Source organism: Anastrepha obliqua, chromosome 2, assembly GCF_027943255.1.
Source record: "Anastrepha obliqua isolate idAnaObli1 chromosome 2, idAnaObli1_1.0, whole genome shotgun sequence".
Lineage (NCBI taxonomy): Eukaryota > Metazoa > Arthropoda > Insecta > Diptera > Tephritidae > Anastrepha > Anastrepha obliqua.
In genome coordinates this window covers 99,072,798-99,096,812 of record NC_072893.1, presented here as the reverse complement: position 1 = coordinate 99,096,812, position 24,015 = coordinate 99,072,798, and the positions used below count along the sequence as shown (strand labels likewise).

General features: G+C 35.6%; 1 protein-coding gene across 2 annotated transcripts; it reads left to right on the top strand.

Annotated features, from left to right (window-relative positions):
• Nucleotides 1-1,953: 1,953 nt before the first annotated feature.
• LOC129237823 (ras-related protein Rab-40C) lies at nt 1,954-17,890 on the top strand. 2 transcript variants are annotated; one of them, XM_054872770.1, is made up of 5 exons: nt 1,954-2,088; nt 3,829-3,964; nt 4,020-4,213; nt 9,958-10,180; nt 17,515-17,890. In XM_054872770.1, exons 2-5 carry the CDS (start codon nt 3,841-3,843, stop codon nt 17,730-17,732), a joined length of 759 nt encoding a protein of 252 aa, XP_054728745.1. In that variant the 5' UTR covers nt 1,954-2,088; nt 3,829-3,840; the 3' UTR covers nt 17,733-17,890. The 2 variants fall into 2 exon arrangements, with proteins under 2 accessions (XP_054728745.1, XP_054728746.1); XM_054872771.1 differs by lacking the exon at nt 1,954-2,088 and adding an exon at nt 3,560-3,718.
• The last annotated feature ends 6,125 nt before the right edge of the window (nt 17,891-24,015 follow it).

Sequence of the window (24,015 nt, the reverse complement as noted above, 5' to 3'; positions counted from 1 at the left end):
TGAAAACCGCGCGCTCCGTTTAAGTTTTCACGTAATTTAATGTTTAAGTTGTGCGATTTAGCGAAAAGTTTGTGTTGCCAAAGATCGCATGCAGAGCTCTTCATTGGAGGGTTGATAGTAAATCTGCAGTAGTTTTTGCAGTAATTTAAAATTGAGAAACATTTTTGAAAATATAAGCATAGCATCGAAGGAGGAAATTTTAAATAAAAACAGTGCGATTGTATGAATTATGTTATGCATATATTTAACTCATCGAAACTTGAAAGCAATGATTAAAGGTATCACAAAAAAAGTATAAAGTAATTAAAACCCAAAAATTACGGTTTATAGGCAAATTGTATTGCTTCGATCAGCTTTACAAACAGGTCCTCATGCTTTTAATAAACAGACTTTCTCTCATCAGAACAACTCCGGCTACGCAATCCATTCCTATGGCGGCCGGTTCTACGTTTCCGGAATGACTCGGTTTTTTCCCGACCAAAGACTGCCGCCCTAGTGAACTAACTTTGTGTAGTGGAGAGTCTGTCATTCCACCCCTAACGTCTCAGGAGCATCTCTTCGGAACAATTTTGCTCCAAACACTTTTCCTCAGGGCTGGTATTGAATCCAACCCTGCACCAGAAGTATTCTATTGCTGCGTACGCCAGAAACGGCTCCTCACAAACTCCACCTCGGTTAGGTGCAACGGGTGGAACCACCTTATAATCTTTTCAGGCGTTGAGGCTCAGAGTAATAGGGACACGCGGTATGTGGCTGCTGCTCCCGCCGGCGTCTGTTGCTTTAACTGAGGGGAAAAAGAAAGGTACTACGCAAAGAAAGGTACTGTTGAGAAAGCAGACGTTACTGAATCTAATAAAATAAAGGTACCACAAAAAAACAAAAATGAGATCACAAGAGTCTAAAGATAGCAGCGATATAAGAACTGAATTGAGAGTGGGTAAAAAGAGGCTGAAGTCACAAAGTCTGATTTACAATCCGGCATGCTTCCGACAAATTTTAAAGCTACAAATTCACTACTTTACAAAAGGATGATGAAGAAATATCCAAGTCTTCAGAAGCCGTCGATGAAATCAATTGTACAGGCAGGTCTTTCAGTATCCGTCGTATTCTCCGGACCTGACACCGACCAATTTTCATATTTTCCCCTCCCTGTCAAACCATATGAAAGACGTTCCATTCGTTAACAAAGAGGTCCTTAAATACTAGCTCAACAACTTCTTTGACACCAGACAAGATGATTTTTTGCGGAACGGCATCAACAAATTGGTCGAGAGGTGGGAAGAGGTTGTACACAGCAACGGCGGTTTTTTGTCGATGAACTTACTGATATAATTATTACTTTTGTGATTAAATCAAAGTCTTCGGTAAACCAACATAATGTATATTTGAAAGTATTCACGTTTGTATTCACCGCATTCGTAAGCAAACCAAGAGTATGAGCAATGGCTGTCATGTTTTTTTCTTGTATCATTGCACCAAGCTAAATTTTGTGAAACAGAGGCCGATTGACGTCAGCATATCTGTCGAATTCACTCAGTGCCGAATAACGGTCTGCTAAGTAGTACACCTTGACATAACTTTTCACCATGACTTCTATACCATTTCTAGACGAATATGACTGCTTTTGTGAGTCTTTCTTGGTTCAAGCGTCAAAAAGTGTTTTTGGGTGAACTTTTGCTATCGGCTGACATATTTTCTAATCATCAGAAGTTGGGAGTTAAAAATCAACATAATTATATGTATGTGCCTTGTATATGCATATAAACCAAAAAATTGTTTTAAATTTAATTTTTAAAGAACAAAAAACGATGGTAATTAAGTGTGTTGTCTAAACGGAATATATATATCAATTGAGAATGCAAAAATGTTGTATCGTGAAGGCGTGTGAACCCAGTATTGTTATGCAGAAAACATCGATGCGAGTAGTTATATAAATCGATGGTTTCGATATAATTGTGTTTTTCACATTTCTATTTGGGTGCAATGTTGACGTATTTTCGTTCAATGGATTTTGTTTATTTTTATGGAAAATTTTAGGAGCTATGTGTTTTGTGTGAAGAAACATGTTGAACTTTATCCATATCCAGCGTAAGTACGATTATTGTACAGAAAAGTTGCGATTAATCTATCTGTAATACATGCTGGGTTTCGTGGAAGAAATAATATTAATGTATTATAAGTGATCTAATAGAGTTGAATAAGGCTCTAATAAGCTTATATCTTTAAATATGAAAATCAAATTACAGGCTAAAACGTTTTTTTTTTGGATGTTACTAGTGTATCTACACTATTGTAGAGTTTTCATAAGTTTCAGATTGTGAATACTCCATCCATTGCAAAATAAAAAATACGACACTTTTCAATTTTTTTACCAAAAACTCAAGGTGAAATAGTTGTATGTATTGCCACTTTTTGTACACCTAATCAAATAGAATCGTTGAATAAACGGCCATTTAGAAATCAAATACTATAATAATAGACTTGTATTATATTAGGAATGATAAAATCTTCGTTAATATAGAGCATAGCCGGCTAAACTTCCCATTACTATCACGGGCGTGGCACCGTCCATCACACCCAATAAACAGAGCAAGGTCACACCTTATATCGGGCTTTGGCCTTCAGCTTCTCTTTGTCGGTCTTGATCCTTGGCCTGTTCTTGCTATCCGAAGCAGCACCATTGGACCCAGCCGGAGAACGCAGAAGAGTCTCTTCGTCGACGCTTTCGTGGTCCGAGTCTTCATGGAGAATGGCTCCTCCGCGATGAAGTGCGTTATGTGTGTGTGTTTGGCAGTACCATTACGACCACTATGACCTGCTCCCGTTACAGTGGAAGTTTTCTCGCTTGATTTGTTGTTAGTATTCATCTTTTTCGTACGACCAATTCAAACGGTCCGCCACGGGGGCGCCCCATGCCGTGGCAAGGCCATAGTTACCTCCTAAGGTGGCCCGGTATTAGGAAGGCGCCGTTGAAATACAGCCGGTTTGGTAAACCCCCTGGCTGCAAACCATCCAATGAGCACGGTGTCGCATAACACCCTGGATTAGAGGGTTGGCAAGGAGAGGAAATAATAGGATGACGGGGGTTAGGAAAAAACGCCGTAAAGCAGATGGATGTTAGCCAATCCCCATATGGAGCTTCCCTCTTCGTGTTGGGTTGCTCCCCATGATATGGGGGTCAGACCACCACTTAAGCCTCATCCCCGCGGCAAGGAGACCAACATAATGACGGTCTATCTAGTTCTCCCAACTAAAATAAAGATATGACTAAAAATCGATTTTGTGTGAGCCACTTGTGCGGTCAACGCAAAATGAAGTATTTTGCGAATAAGTTTTATATCTGTTGCAGGGTTATTATTATTTATATCTTAAATATACATATATTTTATTTCTTACTTATTTTCGACTTAAAGATTTAATATTTTTGCAAAAAAAAAAAATTTTTTTCAACTTTTTAAGTCTCTTGAAAAGTTTAATATTGTTTTAAGTAAGACGCGGACAGCAAGAATAGCAAATTTAATTACCTTTAATTTTATACATCACTTGTTTTGATCGATTTTACACATAATTTGGATGGCCTGGATCTTGGGTTTAGTTTTTGGCTGTAACTAGTGTTATTAGCGAAATAAGTTGGACTGATCGATGGCTTTGACCATTTAATTAATTTATCCCGTTTTGTTGGGAAACAGTTTTCTGCCTCTTAATGTAATATCTACCCGTAAGCATCACAGGTTACTATGTTAGTTTTTTTGTTTTTAAACGCAAGTGCAATATTTGGTAAATAAATATAACAAAATTATTATGGTTGATTTATTTTATTCTTTCTAGTCAAAAATCGAGATGACAAAAGATTACGATTACCTATTGAAGGTGCTCTTGGTGGGAGATAGTGATGTCGGTAAACATGAAATATTATCTTGCCTTGAAGATGCATCTTCAGAAAGTCCATTCTGCAGCGGAAACGGTAATTACTTTAACAAAAGTATAATATTAGTTTCTTAACAACCTGCAATGTTTAGCATATAAAACAACAACTATACTTCTGGAAGGCAAGCGTGTTAAATTACAAATTTGGGATACGTCTGGACAAGGTCGATTTTGTACAATTATAAGATCGTATTCAAGAGGCGCCCAAGGAATAATTTTAGTTTATGACATTACGAATAAGTGGAGTTTCGATGGAATTGACCGGTGGTTAAAAGAAGTAGAAGAGGTAATGTAATATTAATAATAAATGTTAAATACTTATGTCGACGACTTAACAATATGTTTGTTGCAGCTTCTCATTGCACTGGTTTACATATAATTAATGATTTTTTTACCATCCAATTCTTATGTCAAATCGGTCGTTGAGTCCGAAAATCTACATAATATTTGGAGATTCCATAAAAACAAAAATAAGTAATTGGCGCGTACATCCCTTTTGTGCGTTTGGCTGAGCTCCTCCTCCTATTTGTAGCGTGAGTCTTGATGTTGTTCCTCAAATGGACGGTCCTACAGTTTTAAGCCGACTCGGAATGACAGATATTTTTTATGAAGGCTTTTTCATGACAGAAATACCCTCGAAGGTTTGCCATTGCCTGCCGAGGGGAGACTTTTTATTCATTTTGGTTTTTCATTTTGGTTTTTTCATTTTTGTAGTCACGCACCAATACATACGGTTACGCCAACCGATCGCAATAAATGGTATATCAATTTAAAGCATTATTTTTTAATTTTTGATAAGTTAAACGTACTCAAAGTATTTACAAAGGTAAAGAAAAAAGTAGTTGTTTTGTGCAAAAATAATTAAATTTTCGATGCATGTATATTGTAAGGCAGTGGTCGCCAACCTTTTCAATGTGTTGAGCTACTTTCAAGATTTTGAAATAAACAGCGAGCTACTTGCACAAGCCAACATATATTAAATAATACACAGTTATATTTGACATACAATACATGTATTTATTTTACTAATATACGTTCTATATATAATAAACTTATGACTTATAGTGCTTATACTTATGCATAACTACATCCATTTTCACACCTATCAATCGTAACACAATTTTTTGCAGTCATAATGGCAAATCACAAGCGACTTAAAAAAACAACAAAAGAGTAATAGTACATTATTATATAAATAAAATATGGGCAGATAAAACGAGCATATTTAATGAGAAGGTTGACATTTTGACTCATCGATAATTTTTTTAATATTTGCAGTATAATTTGATACAGTCATTCGAATACAGTTATCCAAATGTATATCTGTAAGCCGATTGCGGTATTTATTTTTAATAAATTTCATATTGGAAAAAGAAGATTCCACAAATAAGTTGAACTGAATAACGCTTTCACTTTCAACGCAACACGACATAAAACTGAATACTTATCTTGACTTACTAAAGTCCATATACATTTTGTATTTGAACCTAAAGATTTTAAAGTCAAGTCACTTTGAAAAGCAATCAGTTCCATTTCTGTCACAGCAATGTCTTCGCCAAAGTTGTTCATAACACAAGTTGCAAACTGTTGTATATCAATGTCCATGAAGGGTGAAACAACAAATTGCGTCACTAAAGCAATTTTGCTGAAATCCTTGAAACGATTTTTGAAGTTTTCCTTCAAGTTAGAAACTATTTCTATATGATATTTACTGTCATAGGGCTCTAATATATTAGATTTTTGGATATCTTTTCGGAAAGAATAGGAAAATGCTTAGTATCGCGTTTTTTTAGGGTTTGTTCCCAAAATTCAAGTTTTGTAATAAATGCATTTATATCAGAAATCATTTCCGCTAATTCTTTATCCGTGCCTTGAAGCTGCAAGTAAAGCTCATTCAATTTCTCTGTAATGTCCACGAGAAAACCAAAATCTCTGAGCCAAGTCGAATTTTCCAGTTCAGGAATCGGTTCATCGCGTTCTTTGAAAAATTGGAGTATAGCAGGCAGGACATCATTGAAACGTTTGAGCACTCGTCCTCTGCTTAACCATCGCACTTCAGAGTGAAGAAGTAGTTTTCCGTATTGACAGTCAATTTCATCAGCCAAGGTTTTAAATAATCTTCTTTGTAACGCTTGAGCTCTAATCTTGTTCACAATTTTTACCACCAGTTTCATAACGTTGTTCAAGTTTAGAAAATTTCCACATAATGCTTGCTGGTGTATAATACAGTGGTAACTAAGAAATTGTGGAAAACTTTCATCCTTATGACATAGCGCCACGAGCCCCTTATCACAACCCACCATAGCTGGAGCACCGTCAGTTGTCAGGCCTACCATTTTTGATATTGGAATTTTCTCAGAAGAGATGAGATTTTTTAAATGAGAAAACAGCTCTAGCCCAGTAGTATGTCCTTTGAGTGGAATAAACTTCAAAAGATCTTCTTTAATTGTAAAATCACTAAAAGCCATCCTGACAAATATGGCCATCTGTGAGGTGTCAACTACATGTTGATTCATCCAGTTGCAGTGAAAAATAAATACAGTTATCTAAGTTACTTCTTAACTGTTAAAAAATATCATTGCTCATTACTTCTACTCGCCTCATCACTGTATTAGCAGAAAGTTGCATAGATTTTATAGCAGACATTATTTCGTCTTTATTTCTAAAGTTGGCGAATAAAGAATCTGCAGCTTCCAAAAATGCTTGTTTTATGATTTCCCCGTCTTCATAAGGTTTTTTCTTTTGTGCAATTATCTGGGAAACACGATAAGATGCTTCAATTGCAGCCTTATTTTTGTCGATTGTTTTCAAAAATATTGACTGTTGACCAATTAACTGGATTTTTAAATGTTTCAGTTTTTCTTTTCTGGTGCCAGAATTTAACGGGGATGCCTTCTCAAAATTCGAATGTACAGTTTTATGATGCCTCTCAATATTTCCTTTTTTAGGAACTGACACAGATGTATTACACAACAAACAAACACTTTTGCCTTTAACTTCTGTGAAGAAGTATTGTTCTTCCCATTCCGAATGGAAATGGTATGTCTTCGCCTTCTTACTACTGCTTGCCATAATGTTTCGAACTCTAACCCAACCGCTGCACGCAGAACGTTGATAATGCCGTTCAGTATTAAACTGAGCGCAATGTCGACGTGCATTGCGTATATATAAAGCCAAAAAATTCTCGAACACGCTAATCGGTTCCAGCCGATCCTAGAACGGAGACGCGACTTCGCGTCGTGTTTGTCGGCGCGAAATCGCTTACCGCAGTGTTGCCGCTGTTTATCTATTTATTATGAAAATTTCTGAAATTTGCTAATACTGGTATGATTTTAAGACTTTTGGATTTTGTGAGCAGCGCGAGCTACCGGTAGCTCGCGATCGACGGGTTGGCGACCACTGTTGTAAGGAGTATACACAAAAACGATTTTCGAACTTTTTTTTTACTAGTTTTTGGAACTAATATATCAAGAAAAAAATTCAGATACATATGAAAAAAAAAACAAATCTGCAAATTAATATTGTAAGAAAGTCAGATGATAATAAAAATACTCTGTTTTCTATTTGCCAAATTCTGCAAATTGGCCTAAAGGGGATGCTGTTACAAAGGTCAGAAAACAAAACACCCTTATCTTAAAAACTTTTTCAATGGTTAAAGGAGAGCTCAATGTTTAAATAATTAAAGAAAAATCTTCCCATGTCTTTCGGTGGCTAAATTAATTAGGGAATGTTTGTGGGTTCACAAATCAAAGACCTTCTCGATTGCTCTAAATTTATCAAATATTTATTTTTTATTTTTAAAAGCTTACATGACAATAAAATCGGCTACGGCGGCCGCTTATAAATAGTATACCTATATACTAGCTTCTATTTATATTGAGTTACGGGTTGAGTTAAAATGTTGATAAACTGCATGTACTAGGATGTTCAAAAACTTTTCCGGTTCCATAAGAGAAGGCGTTGCTACTACACTTTTTATATGAACGTATGTGAAGTTTTACTTCAATCTGTCAATTCATTCTTTGTTTACAAGCCATTTAGTATGGGCGTGACACAATATTTTCTACAATGGAAAAAATCAAGTATCGTGCAGTAATTGGATTTTTATTTTTGGAAGGTTTAATATCAAAGAAAATTTATGAACGAATGCTGAAAGTGTATAAGGACATTTCGCCATCAACTAGTAGAGGATATCGTATTGGAAAATCGTCGAGTTACTGCAACAGATTTAGTGTAAGCAATATTTTGACCGACGCATTGGGTATCAGAAAGCTATGCGCGGAATGGGTGCCGCATTTGGTAACAATGGAAGAAAAACACATTCGATTGGGACTTTCTCAGCAGTACTTAGAGCATTTTCGAAAGAATAAAGTGGGTTTTGTGCGTGGATTCATCACTATGGATGAGACTTAAGCCTATCACCATTATCCTTAATTAAAACAGGAGGCTAAAGAGTGGTGTGAATCTGGTTCTTCGGCTCCGAAACGAGTTTGACCAGCCAAGGCCAAATCGGCCAAGAAGGTGTTTGCTAGAGGAATTAAGTATTTTCTTAATCCTATGAAGTCTGCTATTTTCGAGCAAAAATATGTTTCTTTATTGACGTACCAAGTAGAAGTGACAAAATTCCTGTTTCTTACATTCACTTATAGCATTGAAACTACAAAGCAAACACTGTTAGCTCAAATAAAATTTACAATTAAAAATACAGTATGCAGAAGCAGATAGAAAGAGAAATATGATTACATTATTATACGTAAGTGTACTGCAATGTTTATTTTTTGTACGGTTAGAGAAATCTGCTGTTTCTACTGTTATTTTATAAAGAATGCCTGTAGGAATAACGAAATGCAATTTTAGTATTTTCTATAAAGATAAACACACAAAAATTAATTCTATATGTTTTGACTTAAAACTACATAGGGTTTATGCGGATTCCTGCTGCATTCAGTGCTAGCATAAGTTTTTTGGGATGCGAAAGGAGTTTGTGAATTACTTGCAAACTGGTAAAACAATAAATTCTGAATATTATTGTAACTTTTAGACCAGCTGAATAAAAAATTCCTGAAAAAGGCCCAGTTTGCAAAAAAAAATCTTTTTCATCAGGACAATGCATCGTGTCACAATGGCTTAACTCCTTGAAGTACAGCTCGAATTGTTGGAGCATCCGCCGCATTCACAAGATTTGGCCCCCTGGCGACTTCCATTTGTTTCTAGACCTAAAAAAGCATTTTTCACCAAACGATAAGGTGATAACAGCTGTGGAAGCGTATTTTGCAGCTCCTTTAAATTCTTACTTCAGCGGTGGATGGAAGGAAAGGGATCGGAATGGTATATTTCAAATCAAAATATTGTGGTTTTCTTATCGAACCGCAAAACTTATTGAACAACCTAGTAAGTTGAGATGTAAGCTTAAAAACTTTTCCGTTGGGCAAGTTAACTCGGTCGAATAAATGAATTTGTAGAAAAGCAAATTTTCTCATATGAAAAATATTTGTGTCGCATAGACATTCACTAGATGGGTTTATCTAGAAACTCTCCTGATTGCAATTCGATTAAACAACTTTGGCATGAAATGAAACGTAAGTTTCCATAAGTATTAATTGTATATTTTAATGTAACCTTAAATACAAATACCGATTTAAAAGTAAACATACGGATAACAATATATGTATGTGTTTTTTGGTCGAACTTCTAATCCAATGTGTGGTATTTGGCTTAATGTGGTGTGCACTGATATCTGAAAAATTTAGAAGTCGGCCTAAATTGTCAGTGGCCATCTTCCTTGTCTGTACATATACATACGTACTATATGTGCATACATACATATTATATATGTACGTATATTGAGAGTCAAAACAATTTTTAAATCAGATCTATTTTAATTAATTTTATATTTATGCCATATTAAACCTACCTTACCCACTTTTAAACGGGATTTGGTTCCATTCAAAAGAAAATAAATATATACATATATATTTCATGTTCGTCATCACAGTTTATGTATCAGTGTTTCACTTTTTATCGTTTCAGCATGCTCCTGGCATTCCAAAGGTATTAGTAGGTAACAGATTGCATCTTGCCTTTAAAAGACAGGTTTTAGCTAAACATGCAGAGCTTTATGCTTCCCGGAACAATATGTCGTGCTTTGAGATCTCTCCTCTTTGTGATTTTAATATCAGAGAATCGTTTTGCGAACTTGCTCGAATGGCTCTGCACAGAAATGGTATGGAACGGATATGGCGAAACAATAAAGGTAATATTTCAAAAAAAATTTCCCTCATACATTCAAATATATGCTACACTTACATATGGGCATTTTCACGGTAACGGACGCGACATGTGTACGCTTTTAAATGCGTCCAAAACAATGAAGACAAAGTGAATGTTTATATATATTGATATTGTTTTAAAGGGCTGACGGAGTGCTAGATTTTAATATATACGGGAAAGATCTTTTACAAATAAGTACGTAGTTATAAGCAATTATAAAGTGATACGGACACGACAAAAAATATAAGTTTTTTTGAGGCGCATTCAGAAATATACAAAATTCAGCAAATTAAGGATTTTTATATAAAAAATAAATAAATAATTGGCGCGTACACTTCTGTTAGGTGTTTGGCCGAGCTCCTCCTCCTATTTGTGGTGTGCGTCTTGATGTTGTTCCACAAATGGAGGGACCTACAGTTTCAAACCGACTCCGAATGGCAGATATTTTTATGAGGAGCTTTTTTCATGGCAGAAATACACTTGGAGGTTTGCCATTGCCTGCCGAGGGGCGACCGCTAATAGAAAAATGTTTTTAATAATTTTGCTTTCACCGAGATTCGAACCAACGACCTCTCTGTGAATTCCGAATGGTAATCACGCACCAACCCATTCGGCTACGGCGGCCGGAAGGATTTTTATATATATACAATATATATGTTAATAAATGCGAACAGATGACTGTTATTCGTAGGTTTATGAAATATGATAATTTTTTCTTCGTTTTTTTTTTTTATTGAGTATAGAAGAAATACGGACGCGACATAGCGGACGCGACAAAATTTTCCATGAGCTAGGAAATAGAATTTTTTTCATTATAACACTTCAATTTTATTGAAAATAAAAAATCAAGTAAAAACGACTTAAAAAATTAAGAAGAAAGTTATTACTTTTTAGGATGGTCTATTTTAATTATTTTCTTTAATGAATAAGCCGTCCGAGAAACTTCAATACATTTACTGTCGAAATATGAAAACCAATGCATACCTTTAACTCCTTTGATATTTGGAACATTTTGCCATAACTCTGACAGTTGATTAGAAAAACTATCAATTTGTGCTCCAGAGATATACAAATTTTAACTCCATCAATGTTGTTCTTAGCACATTCATAGAAGCATAAGGCATCAGCGAGAATGATATTTCTTGCTTTAACGATTTGCCAGACTTTTCCTTTAACTACGGCACTTATTCCGTCTACAGCACCTTTGCCATGTGAAGTGGCGAAAAAATTCCACTCTAAGATTGCGCAATGAAATTCAGCTGCAAGTCTTGGAATACTAAAAAGAATAAATTTATTTTTGAATTGGGAAGTGCTTCCATCAGAGAAAATATAAATGCTGGTAACTCCTTTGTACTGCTTTTGTAAGATATTTTTAATTTTGGAAATAAAGCAGTAAACGTCGAATTTACTGTGAGTCAATCTATCAGTGATAACAGCATAGGACTTGGTTTCACCAAGAACCCAAGCTACGCACGTAAACACTGTTACTTGGTTATAAATAAAGTGGGCATCTTGAATTTCGTTTTGGCATGTCAAGCGATAATTTTCAGCAAAATCAACTTGAATAACAATTTCATTAGCTGCTAAATTTTTCTTTTTAATTTCAAAGTAATTTTGTTGGTGCCGTTTAATAAAACAATGCATTTTAAAAGCTGTTAGCTGAATCTCTACATCATGAATTAAGTCGCTTAAAGGACCAATAGTGTAGTTTAAAGTTATGCGATCGTCTACTTTTCTCCACCGTTTCCATTTGATTTGCGTATCAAATTGATTAATAAACTGTATTGGAACTAGATCGTCTTTAATATCGCGTACACAGCTGTCACAAGTATTAGCCATGCACTTTTCATTCATAACGTCGCAGCAAACTGATGTAAGAAATAAATCAGCTTTGGCAGGAATCTGCGGTATAATCTTTGCACAGCCTTCTAGTAAAAAAATAAAATGTGCATGGTACTTACAGATACACATATTGTGTCATAAATTATTGATTAATTGAATGTACATAAGTTGGCTTAGAACGAATAAAAATAGTTTTGCAGACTTTTTCCTCGGTCTATTCGGCTTTGAAGAGTTGATATGCTTCTGTTAAGGTCATAAGAATAAAACGTTTTGAGACTACTTTCCCATTGATTAGCATTGTATCATTTCTCCCAGGAGCTTGAACGCTGATTCCATCTTGCAAAAAGAATTTTTCAATTAATTTTTCACGCATCAGGCTTTTTGATGGCTTGGTAGTATTTTCATCCATCGTTTCTGTTGGCCTAAGATATTTATTGCATAAAGATTTGAGGATAGCTATTTTTCTATTCAGGTTTTTAGGTAACGCACGCTCAATTTTTTTTTATTGCTTTTCCCATCGTTTGCTTACAGCTGTAAATTACGCAATTCAAACTATCAATATTATTTACGCTCTTTTTTTGCCGCAAATCTTGCTGCCTAACACGGTCGTTTTCTTTCTTCTTTTCTAATAAACTCCTATCACTTTTCATTTTTTGCGATAATCTTTTTCGGTACTCTTGCTTTCGTTTAGCTTCTTTCTTCAGGAAGACACCATTTCTCGACGTTTTCTTTCATTTTCTCTCTATATTTCGTTGTCATTGCTTTTCTTGTTTCTTTTGCCGTTTTTGCCATCTAATATATAAAATTTTAATCTTGGGCAATCTCTACGACTTTATTTAAAATTTAAGGTTCGCGGTAACGGACGCGACGAATTTCAAACACCAATAAATTTTATTAATCGTTTTTGTCGAGAGTCAATTGCTACTTTTCTTAAGTGAAATAAGTTATTTGCTGAAAGTCTGAAAGCATTTTATACTTCAACACTTTTTGCACTAATGAGAACAATAAATGCTATTTTTCGGTAACGGACGCGACATACGAATATGGGCAGAAGTAATCAAAAAAAAAAAACTACCGTTATTCGATCTCCACTGAGTCTCTCTGCTTGTTAAACATTATGTTACTATCAGTAGAAGATTTTTAAATTATAAAAACATCATAGTATTGCTTTGAATAAGGGAATATTACAAGGAAAAAAGTTGGTATATTTGGTCAAAAGAGTTAGATTTTTGTAAATTTTGTATATTCGTTGTATATTTCGGCTCAAAATTAAAAGAAAAGAAAAATTCTTTTATATTTATAAAGTAAACACATTTGAGATTTATTATTCATCAACAAAAAGTTCTCAGGAACAGTTTGAGTTTTGCACTCGTGGTTGACCTTTTTGTGAAAATGCCCATATGTTTATCTCTTGGTATTCTTAAAATATGTTTGGTTTTGTTCAGCCCTGTATGATTATACTTAGAATTTACTTAACTCTTTTTATTTATTATTTGAGAATAAAATCATTCCTTAAATACCATACCATTTTAAATATATTTCTTAGTGAATTTTTTCTTTACTACCAAAATAAACAGGTTTTCTCGATTAATTGATAATAGAGTAAAGTCGGGTATTGTGGGCACCATTTAACCTTGATATTTATTTCTGCCAAAATAATCGCAATGGAAATGCGATCATTTTTTCATTCTTGCTTTACATTTTATTGCAAAATATACCCTAATATAATCGTTTTCGTCTGATAATATAAAAAAACTGAGACCACCTTAAAAGTTGATGAAAAAAAATGGTGGGTAATGTGGTCCAGGGTATTCGGGTAAAGTGGGCCACTGAATAAAATCACCAAAAACAATTGAAGAGTTAATAATAAGCCCATGAATTTATTCATATATTTTTTATTTAATTTTAATTAATGACCTTCTTGACCGACTAATTAAAAAAAAAATATTATTAAACTTAGGTAAATATAAATCCACATTCTGTATAGCAGATGGTGGAAATTTGTGTTTCTCATACTCTTGCTCAAGTAAATCGAAAAACATCTTTACATTTTCTTTTGTGAACCCATTGCTCTTTTAAAAGACGTTCAGGTTGGAGAGTGAAAACTAAGCTAATTGTTTGTGCCTACGCAGGAATCCATGCAGCCAACCTTTCCCTGCACATTGCTTAAGGACCGAAAATTTGTTTGGCACTTTGGCAATTCCGTCAATTGAAACGCCAGGGAACGAATATCGTGTCTTGTGAGGCCGCAGTCTTGAATCCATTTCTAATGTATATTTTACAAGGTCTTTTTCTGTGGCTTCGTCCCGTATTGGCTTACGTACAAGTGGGGTTTTTAAAAGCAGGTTAGGTTATGCATTACTCCTTGCTATTCTTTGTAATGTAAAACGCGGCACATCAAAAGTCTTTGATGCAAGAAGTGTGCCTATCTCCTCATTCGTACCAACTACAATGGCTTTTTTCATCATACCGCGGTCCCATTTCCTGATTTCTCCGTTGATGTCTAATTATGTATAATTGGGAAATACAAAACAAGAAAATTAACGAGAATTAGAAAAATACTAAGGGAGTAATGTTGGCTACTACTTCACAATACCCGACTACTCTGACATATTAGCCACTGTACCATTTAAAAAAAAAATTATTACAAATTTTTGTTTAAATAATTTAAAAAGAATTTCTTACCGCATTATAAAATGCAGAATAGTTTAATAATTCCATCTGAACTTTTATACCCTAAAAATAAGCACTTGCTAAAAAATACCATTAATGAAACTGAAAAAACAATTCGACTGCACTTCACAAAATATTTTGATCAACTGCTCATCAGTAAAGAGTCCAATTCAAAAGGCGAGCAGCATAAAACATCCGTTATATGAATTTTTAAAATATAGACGTTGAGCACATTACCCGAATAGCCCACAATACCCGATCTTACTCTATTCGATTATTGAAATGAACATTTAAACAATTAGCATTGAAACGAGCTAAATATCCTAACCCCGTAATAGTTGCAAGGAATTTGATGTATTTTTATTTGCTTATGATTGGAGCAGTTTATTTGAACATGCTAGAAATAGAGCCGCAATCTAGCCATGGTAGAAGCCTTCGTTAACGAATTAAAAAAAACGCAGTATTACTTTTAAATCTCTTAGACTATCAGCAACCTTTAAATGAAATGCTTTGAGAGTAAATCAATACCTTACACTCTCGTCAAATCAAAGGCGTTGTCAAAAACCGACCACCGCTAGCACCAGGGGTTCCCAGCCAACGGTTTGGCAAGCGTTTGCTGCAGTGAGAATGGAACCCAGAGCCGATGTGTTATTTTATATTACAATAAATTATCAAAAATTATACATATAATTTGTCTTGCGGACCTTAGCACTTGATGTTTGTCCAGCCTGATGATTTTTGCAATTAGCATAAGCAGTGTTACTGTGCCTTGACTATGGATATATCATACATATGCAGTTGGTTAAGCAAGTTTTTCCTTGTAACGCTTTTGTGGATATCGATCCCACGGCCGTGGGTTCTACGTTACCGACACGACCAGGATTTATATTTGTCCAAGGCCTGTTATTCCCAACAGCATTCGCCAAACATTAGTGGGAAATGTTTATACTGTTACAAGAACCGATTCACTTTTTGCTTGTATCCGTTGTATGTACCTTTTTTTGCAATAAAATATAACTAGTATGTAACCCCCGAAAATCGGGTGGGCTTTTTTCCCACGGAAAGTAAACAGCATATGTGACACTTTTATATATTAAAAGTTATGATGATTAGAAAAGTGTATATTTTTATTTATATGTAATATAATATGTAAGAACTTATGCATTTAACATTTTTTAAATTTTTTTCAGTTAAATCAGTAATTTTTTTTTTTAATTATTTCATTATAAACTATATTACATTCAACGTCAAGTTTTCGTTATTGCCCATTTGACCTCGTATATTTTCCCAGGATCTAACCCGGCTTTACGCAACATAAAGTTGGCCGTGAGCAAAGCAATCCTCCTTTAAATGGAGCCCCACATTTGATAATGTTTGCCCCTGGGCCTTATTTATTGTTATGGCGAAGGCTATTATAATGGGAAATTGGCGGCGCTTCAACGTAAAAGGAAGTGTGGTTTCGCTTGGCTGCAAATTTATACGAGGCAATAGAAATCGCCTTCCCTAAGCCTCTCCGCATAACACTTCCGAGTGCAAACAATTCGGATGCATTTATTTTATGATAATTCGTGTGCCATTCACCAATCCTTCTGCTGGGCTTAAATTGGGAATCAACATTATCACTGTTCAAATTTTCAATTGAAGCTTATACGGCGGAGTTTCACTAAAATTGAGGGAGTGTAAAAATTCCACAGGGAATCTTACCTGATCTTGTGAATCTTGTGAAACAATCGTATCAGCGCTGAGAAATGTGCGCTTTTGACCAGGTAGTATATCGACTATATTCGAGTTTATGATGGCACATTGATCATTTTTTGGACATAATATGGTTCGGTCTTTTAAATTATCGATTTCTATTATTCCATTATTTGGTAGGAAAACCCAGTCAATGAGATTTCCGTTTTTTAAAAGAATTCGATCAGGAACTTTTACTCTTGATGCATTGTCTTGCCCTTCGCCGTGTCCTATGCGCAAAAGAAAATTACAATAGTCGGGTTCTTGACTACGCATATTGATTGTGAGCAGAAATGATTTAAAAAAGAGCAACGCTTTAAACAATTACCAACTATGCCAGTTCGCGTGACGTTTCAAACATTTATCACTTAGTTACCTGCTCTATTCCTCCACTTAAAGTAGGAACTCTTCTACGAACTCTTCTTGGTCGTCCTCTAGGCATATTTTAAAATTAAATTTTGATGTACTTTTTTCTTAAAATAATTTCTATTTTGCGTCTGTCTAAAACTCATTCTAATTTGCACTGTTACCGTTGCTTTAAGTGAATTGACAAATTTCAAATCAATTGTCAATTCATACCAATTATTGCCATCACAACAAAATTTTGAAAAAAATTCGCAGCACCCGTTGGGACTATGTTCATGAATACATATTTATTAGTAAAGAGAACAAAACAAAACAATTATTGAGAATCCAAATGTATACAATGCTGTGCTCATTAGAAAGAGAACTAAACAAAGCAAACGTACTCATATATGTATATGCGTATATTTGTGTGTCATGCCGCTTTGCATAGACATCGCTGTTATCAATATGAAAATTTTGATAACTTTACACGCAAATATTTCATGAACAAATTAACCAATTTTAATTTTTATAATTTTCCGGAAATATGCTCATCAAAACCTTTCTTTTGATATATATTTCATATCTGTACATATTGTAGTTTAGTCAGAATAAGCGCCATGTTTTAAAATAATACTATAGATTATTAAATATACAAACATGTTTATTTATTAAAGAGTTTCGTTAGTTTTTATATTTCTTAAGAAATTCATTTTTTCACAGTTTTGTCCTTGCAAGAGTTGTGCTGCCGAACGATTGTTAGATGCACGAGCGTATATGCCATTGACTCGTTAGCTTTGCCAGCATCTGTGAAGTCAACACTGAAGTCCTACGCACTTACAACGTCGCAAAGCATTCACAATATCAATTATGGGTCCAGAGTTAAATACCAATGTAAATACCCATTGAGTAATAATCGAAATAGTTGTACTATTTCATGATTAGACATGTGTATATAATTAGTTTTAGATTTTATTTTCAACATTTTTAATTAGGTATATATTATGTAATTTTGAAAAGCAACGATTCTTGTTAATATATTTATTTTAATGATGCGTTTCTGTCGGGAATAAACGAAGTTTACTAAAGAAATAAAGAATATGCCTCAGATTGGTTCTTATTAATGAAGAAAAAACTGAAAAGCTAGTACGTATGTATATATTATATATAAGGCAGGTGTAGGTTCAGAAAAGTTTAAAGATCGGAGCGAAACGAAGAAAAACCCTCTAAACTCTCTCCATTCGATTAGAGAGACCTATTTGGTACGGTCACTAAATAACAGCAGCATACTCTAATTTTGGTCTAATAAAAGCACAATACAATGTTTTGAGAGTGTGTGGATTGGTAAATGCGGAACAATTTCGGCGTATGAATGCTAGCATCGCACATAACCGTCTTATGACGTGGTTAACATGGCTAGTGAAATTCAGCTTAGAGTCGAAAGTAACGCCTAAGGTCTTTAATTTCTTCAACGGATTGCAAAGGTAAGCTAGCAATACTATACGAAGTATGCAAAGTATTGTTTGATTTAGCATATTTACGTAAAATCATTTGCTTATATTTAGTTACAAACGATTTAAATAGCACCAGTTCCGGACATTGTGTAAGTCGGTTTGCAACTTTTCAGAGTCACTAAAGAGAAGGTGTGCTAGAATACTTCCCTGGGGGACAACAGAGGGCGCAATAAATGCGTGGGATGTCGTATTATTAACGGGTTCAACGCAGTGCCTGTTGGACAAATCTGATTTGATCCACGACAAAAATGTGGATTGTATACCCATTGACGTTTGCTTCGACAAGAGTATTCGGTGCGATACTTTGTCAAACGCTTTAGAGAAGTCTGTATAAATTGTATAAACTTGAGATCTGTTCTGGAAGGCTGAAATGTAGTAATCATTGAAAATAGACAAATTAGTGACAGTGGAGGGACTTGCAACGAAACCGTGGTAGATATTAGGCCTTTGACAGCAAAATATAACTTATGATTCACAGTTATCTCAAAAAGCTTTGAGACAGACGAAACGCTAACATCGTTTTTATTTGCATTCCTATATATAGGCGTAACAGAATTTAATTTCCAGTCGTTAACAAAAATACCGGAGGACAACGATTTATTAAATATAATTGTAAGAGGCTCAGCGAGACACAAGCAGCTCTTGAGCAAGATGGCCGACAGGCCATCCGAGTCAGTTTAGGATATGGGCTTGAGCTTCATAATACCCTTGACGACATCAGTAACAGATAGGCACAATGTCCCAAAATTAAGAGGTGAAAAACTATTAGAGGCCAAACTAGAATCGAAGTCTAAGTCGGGTTCAAAATTAGAGCAAAAAAATTCAGCAAATAAATTGGCAGTTTCTATGGCAGAATTTGTCGGAGTTCTTGAGTGGTTTACACGTTTCAGAGATGGTGGTGAGGTTTAGTAATCACCGAAAACTCCATCGAAATTGTTCGTAAATTTATCAAAAATTAACCGAAATCATCGCTGAACTTCATGGAATCGAAGTTGAATATTTCCACAACATCGATTTTAACTAATCATTTGGGCTTACGAAAGGTCTGTGCACGTTTCATTCCGCACAAGTTAACTGAGAACCAAAAATTGCTTAGAATTTAACCTTCAAAAGACCTTATTAAGGGGTTAGGGGTAGTCAGAGGCCCGAAAAAATGATGATTTTCACGAATTTTTTTTTGCTACATAATTAATTTATTTAACAAAAATAAAAACATAGCATAAAAACATCATGTTTTAACTTGACTTCACCAAAATTTCAAAAAAAAAAATTAATAATTGCAAAAGTTATCGCTGTTTGTGTGAAGCCCGTTTCTCCAGAAGTCCCTTGCGGTGAACATCACAAGTCCTTGCAGATTCATCTAAAACCAATCGGACAAGAAAAATTAGTTTTATTAATAGATAATCTTGTGCTTGATCGAAGTTTTTTTTTTTTTTTTTCAAAATGAACAAAATGGCGGCCTCAGAAAATTTTTTTCAGATTTTAGAGCAAAAAACCTACAGTTAATTGTAAAAAAAAAATCGAAATTTTTGAAAAAAAAAATCCTTCGATCAGGCACAAGTTTTTTATGTTTTTCAAAAGCTGTATAAATTTTATTGAAATCTACGTAGCTGTTTTTAAGTTACAGTGTTCACCAGTTTGAAAAACATAGTTTTGAGAAAAACGTTTTGCTATCGGCTCCGGAGCGGCCGAGCGCCCTTTGTTAATTGTTGAATAACTTGAAAAGTATTTGTCGGATTCACTTCAAATTTTTACACAATATTTTTAAAACATTATACTTTAAGAAAATGCAAAAAAAAAAATCAATTTTTTGAAAATTCTGACTACCCCTAACCCCTTAAAGAGGCGAGAAAAGAAGATAACTTCCTTTACAACACTGTAACTGGTAATGAAACGTGGTGTTTCCAACATGAGCTTGAAACTAAGCGTCGAAGTACCGAATGGAAGGCCCCAGACAAGCCACCACAAGAAAAAATCGGTTTTGAGGAAGTCAAAAATCAAGTTGATGCTCATTTGTTTTTACGATTCCAAGAGAACTGTTCACAAGGAGTTCGTGCTAATGGGCCAAACCGTCAATGCAATTTTCTATCTTAGCGTTTTGAAGCGTTTGCTGTATCACATTCGTCGAATTCGCCCTGAATACCCTGAAGGAGGAAGCTAGCACTTCTTGCTTGATAATGCACCATCTCTTCGGCCCAGTCTTGTGACTGATTTTTTGACTAATCGCATTTTAACCATAAATCACTGGTGTTGTTCTTGTTGTAACAGCATAAACATTCCTCATACTTATATACGGGGAATGCTGCTGGAGTGACAGTGCTTGGCCGGATATAAATCCGGGGCGTTTCGGTAACGTAGAACCGACTGTCGTGGAAACGACCATGAATCACTCATTCATCGTATTCGCCTGACATGGCTCCCTGTGACTTCTACCTATTCGGAAATTGCATTTGGCCACGAAAGGAAAACGTTTTGCGTGTATCGAGGCCATCCAAATGGCTTGAACCGACATCCTGAAGGACATTCCGGTCAATGACCTGAAACACTCTTTTGTAAAGCTTTTAGGTCGCACAAAATGGTGTATCGAAGCCAGAGTGGAATATGAATCCAAAATTATCAGAACAAAGCTGTCGTTTCTATTTTAGCGTACTCTTGATTATTTTGGACTTCATCTTGTATTTCTTAACTGAAATTGACTAACATGCTTGCGCCAATCAGGACGTCCACACGTTGAGGCTCGTGAAATTCTGAATCTGCCAAAATGATGTTCGCCGGAATATTCCAGTGAGCGATGTTAAGGGAATAATTTGACTGGCAATCGGTGATTGTTGGAGTTATGGCTGCAGCTATTGTCGCAATGAAGTTATTATGTAACGACTGAATGGAGATCTTTACGCTGGGATTGATTACGAAGTCTGAATTTCTAATGCCCGAAACTGTCACTAATGACTTAACGCTTTCGATCCGAATAGCCGCTGATGTAAAGGGAACTTGTTTTACGTGTTCAATCGTCACAATAGCGAAAATAAAAGCATTCCATCACTTCAGGATTTGAATCGCGTAAAAAGGGGTGGTGGGAGGGGCTGCGACATATAAGTCCCGTCAGTGTTTTTGAATGGGACTTATATGTCCCGATGAGTATTTTATGATCCGTGGAAAATTTTGCGAAAGGATTTAGGTGTGAAGCCTTTCAAAATACAGCTGGTGCAAGAATTGAAGCCGAACGACCTACCGCAATGCAGAATTTTTGATGAATGGGCTCTTGGAAAGTATGCCGAAGATCCACTTTTTTATCAAAAAATTGTGTTCAACGATGAAGCTCATTTTTGGATCAATGGGTACGTAAATAAGAAGAATTGTCGATTTTGGAGTGAAGATCAGCCAGAAGAATTGCAAGAGCTACCAATGTATCCAGAAAAGGTCACAGTTTGGTGCGGTTTATGGGCTGGAGGTATCATTGGACCCTACTTCTTCAAAGATGCTGCGATTGATGCTCGTAACGTAACTTTGAATGGTGAGCGCTACCGTGAAATGATATCCAACTTTTTTTTGCCCAAAATGCAAGAGCTTGACTTGCATGACATGTGGTTTCAGCAAGACGGTGCCACATGCCACACAGCACGTGTAGCAATGGACTTGTTGAGAGACGAGTTCGGTGAACATATTATTTCACGTTCGGGACCTGTCAATTGGCCACCCAAATCATGCGATATAACGCCTTTAGATTATTTTTTGTGGGGCTATGTTAAAGCTCATGTCTATTCAGACAAGCCTGCTTCAATTAACGCATTGGAAGGCAACATTAAAGCATTTATATATGAGATACCGGTCGAAACATTGGAAAGAGTATGCCAAATTTGGACTAAGCGGATGGACCATTTGAAGCGCAGTCGCGGTCAACATTTGCATGAAATAATCTTCAAACATTAATTAATATATGGACTGTACCATCGATTTAAATAAAAATTTCATGCATTTTTCTGAATTTTACGTGTGTTTTTTTGAAAAACTTTTCTATAGCTCTTAAAAAATCACCCTTTACAATTAATATAATAATAAATGTATAAGAAATTTTTTTTTAGAATTATGTCTACATACCTGTTTTCTTTGCCGGCGTCCATGTTGTTTACATTTTACTTTGACGTTTCGTGAGAGCGAAATTTTGTGGGTAATCTGGCTTTTTAATTACGGATTGCGAGTTAAGCACGAAAAAGTAGATAATCTACTTTTATATATGTGTGTGCATATATGAATATGTGAACGTATTATTAGGTTTTTAAACCTGTAATTGGCTAGCGGGTCTAGTTATTATAAAATGAAGTTGGGAAGCGGAATCGAGAATGGCACGACATGGGACGAGAGAACCGACATACATAATTGCGAATTAAAACAATAACTGTATCAAGGAGCACAAATTCATTGCAATTAGAAGTTGAGTGAGCTGGAGGCAAGTTGATGGCTGTCATTGCTATGAGCAGTGCTGACTGCGCTGGACTAAGTAATCCTTCATATGGTCTGAGAGTTGTCTTATCCGTCTGATTAAAATACTTGACCGAGTGGTGCATAAATGAGCAATGGCGACATGCAGATAATTTGCTATGGTGGACCTGAGGGCCTGGTTTAAGGCAGTTAATACACAAATTAACGGTTTTTACCTTTTTTCCAGCGTTTATTCGGGCTAGTACTGGCAAACACGGAGCAGGAGTAGAGGACGTGATCATGCTTGTTATAGGCCACTCAGATTTCTTGACCAGTCTCTGATACGACAAATGAGGTTTCCGATACTTGACATTGCTCACTTGAGTGCTAGCTGCCTTCGTTACCATAGCATGGGCCACATTTCCTATTCTTTTGCAAAAAACTAACCACGTTCGTCCAAGTGAGCAGCCTTTCAGCGAGAACTCGTTCTTCACATAGCGTATGCGTGGTGGCATCCAATTTCTGTGCGGTAATGTGTTGGAGCAAACAATCGGCTATTAGTTCGGTGGTTTCCAGTGATTGCAAAGCTCGAATATGCGATACAACTTTGTAAACAAGCGAAAGTAGTTCTCCTGATTATCTATCAGCACTCACTCTTTGCAACTTGAACAGCTCATGAATGTGCGCCTGAAAAATTAAACGTCGCTTATAAAATCTTTGAACAAGAAAGTTCAATGCAGTTATATAATTTTCATCACGAATTTTAAGATATTGAATGGTGTCCAGCGCTGGGTTGAGTAGAATTGATCTTGAATGCGATACAGCTGCTCCAATTTCACTGATAGCTCTGCATGATCTATGACGTGTAGTTCCTCTGCACTAGGTTAAGTCAAGTTGAGTTGGCGCATTAAGGCTACGCTTTTCCGTTTTGAGAACGACATCTCTTAAAAATTAGTCCGCCTATCGCTTGAAAACTCCAAACGTTTTCTGATGATTTCAAATTATTGGTACACGATGGACAACGAAACAGAAATGGTTCACCTCAGGTCACTTTCTATTGAAAACTCCAAACGTTTTTTGATAATTTCACGCTAGACCGCGCATTGTGCAAACTGTCTTGCAACGTCGTTATCGGGTTGTTTGCGTTCGTAGCTTGATCTGTAATATGTATCACAAGTGGACTTGTTTGAATCGCTATCTTACCACAAAAGCCATGTGTGATATACCTGTCACTTGGACAACCTACGCCCGTTCTTTAACTAAGGCTACCAAAGACTACATCTGTTTGTTC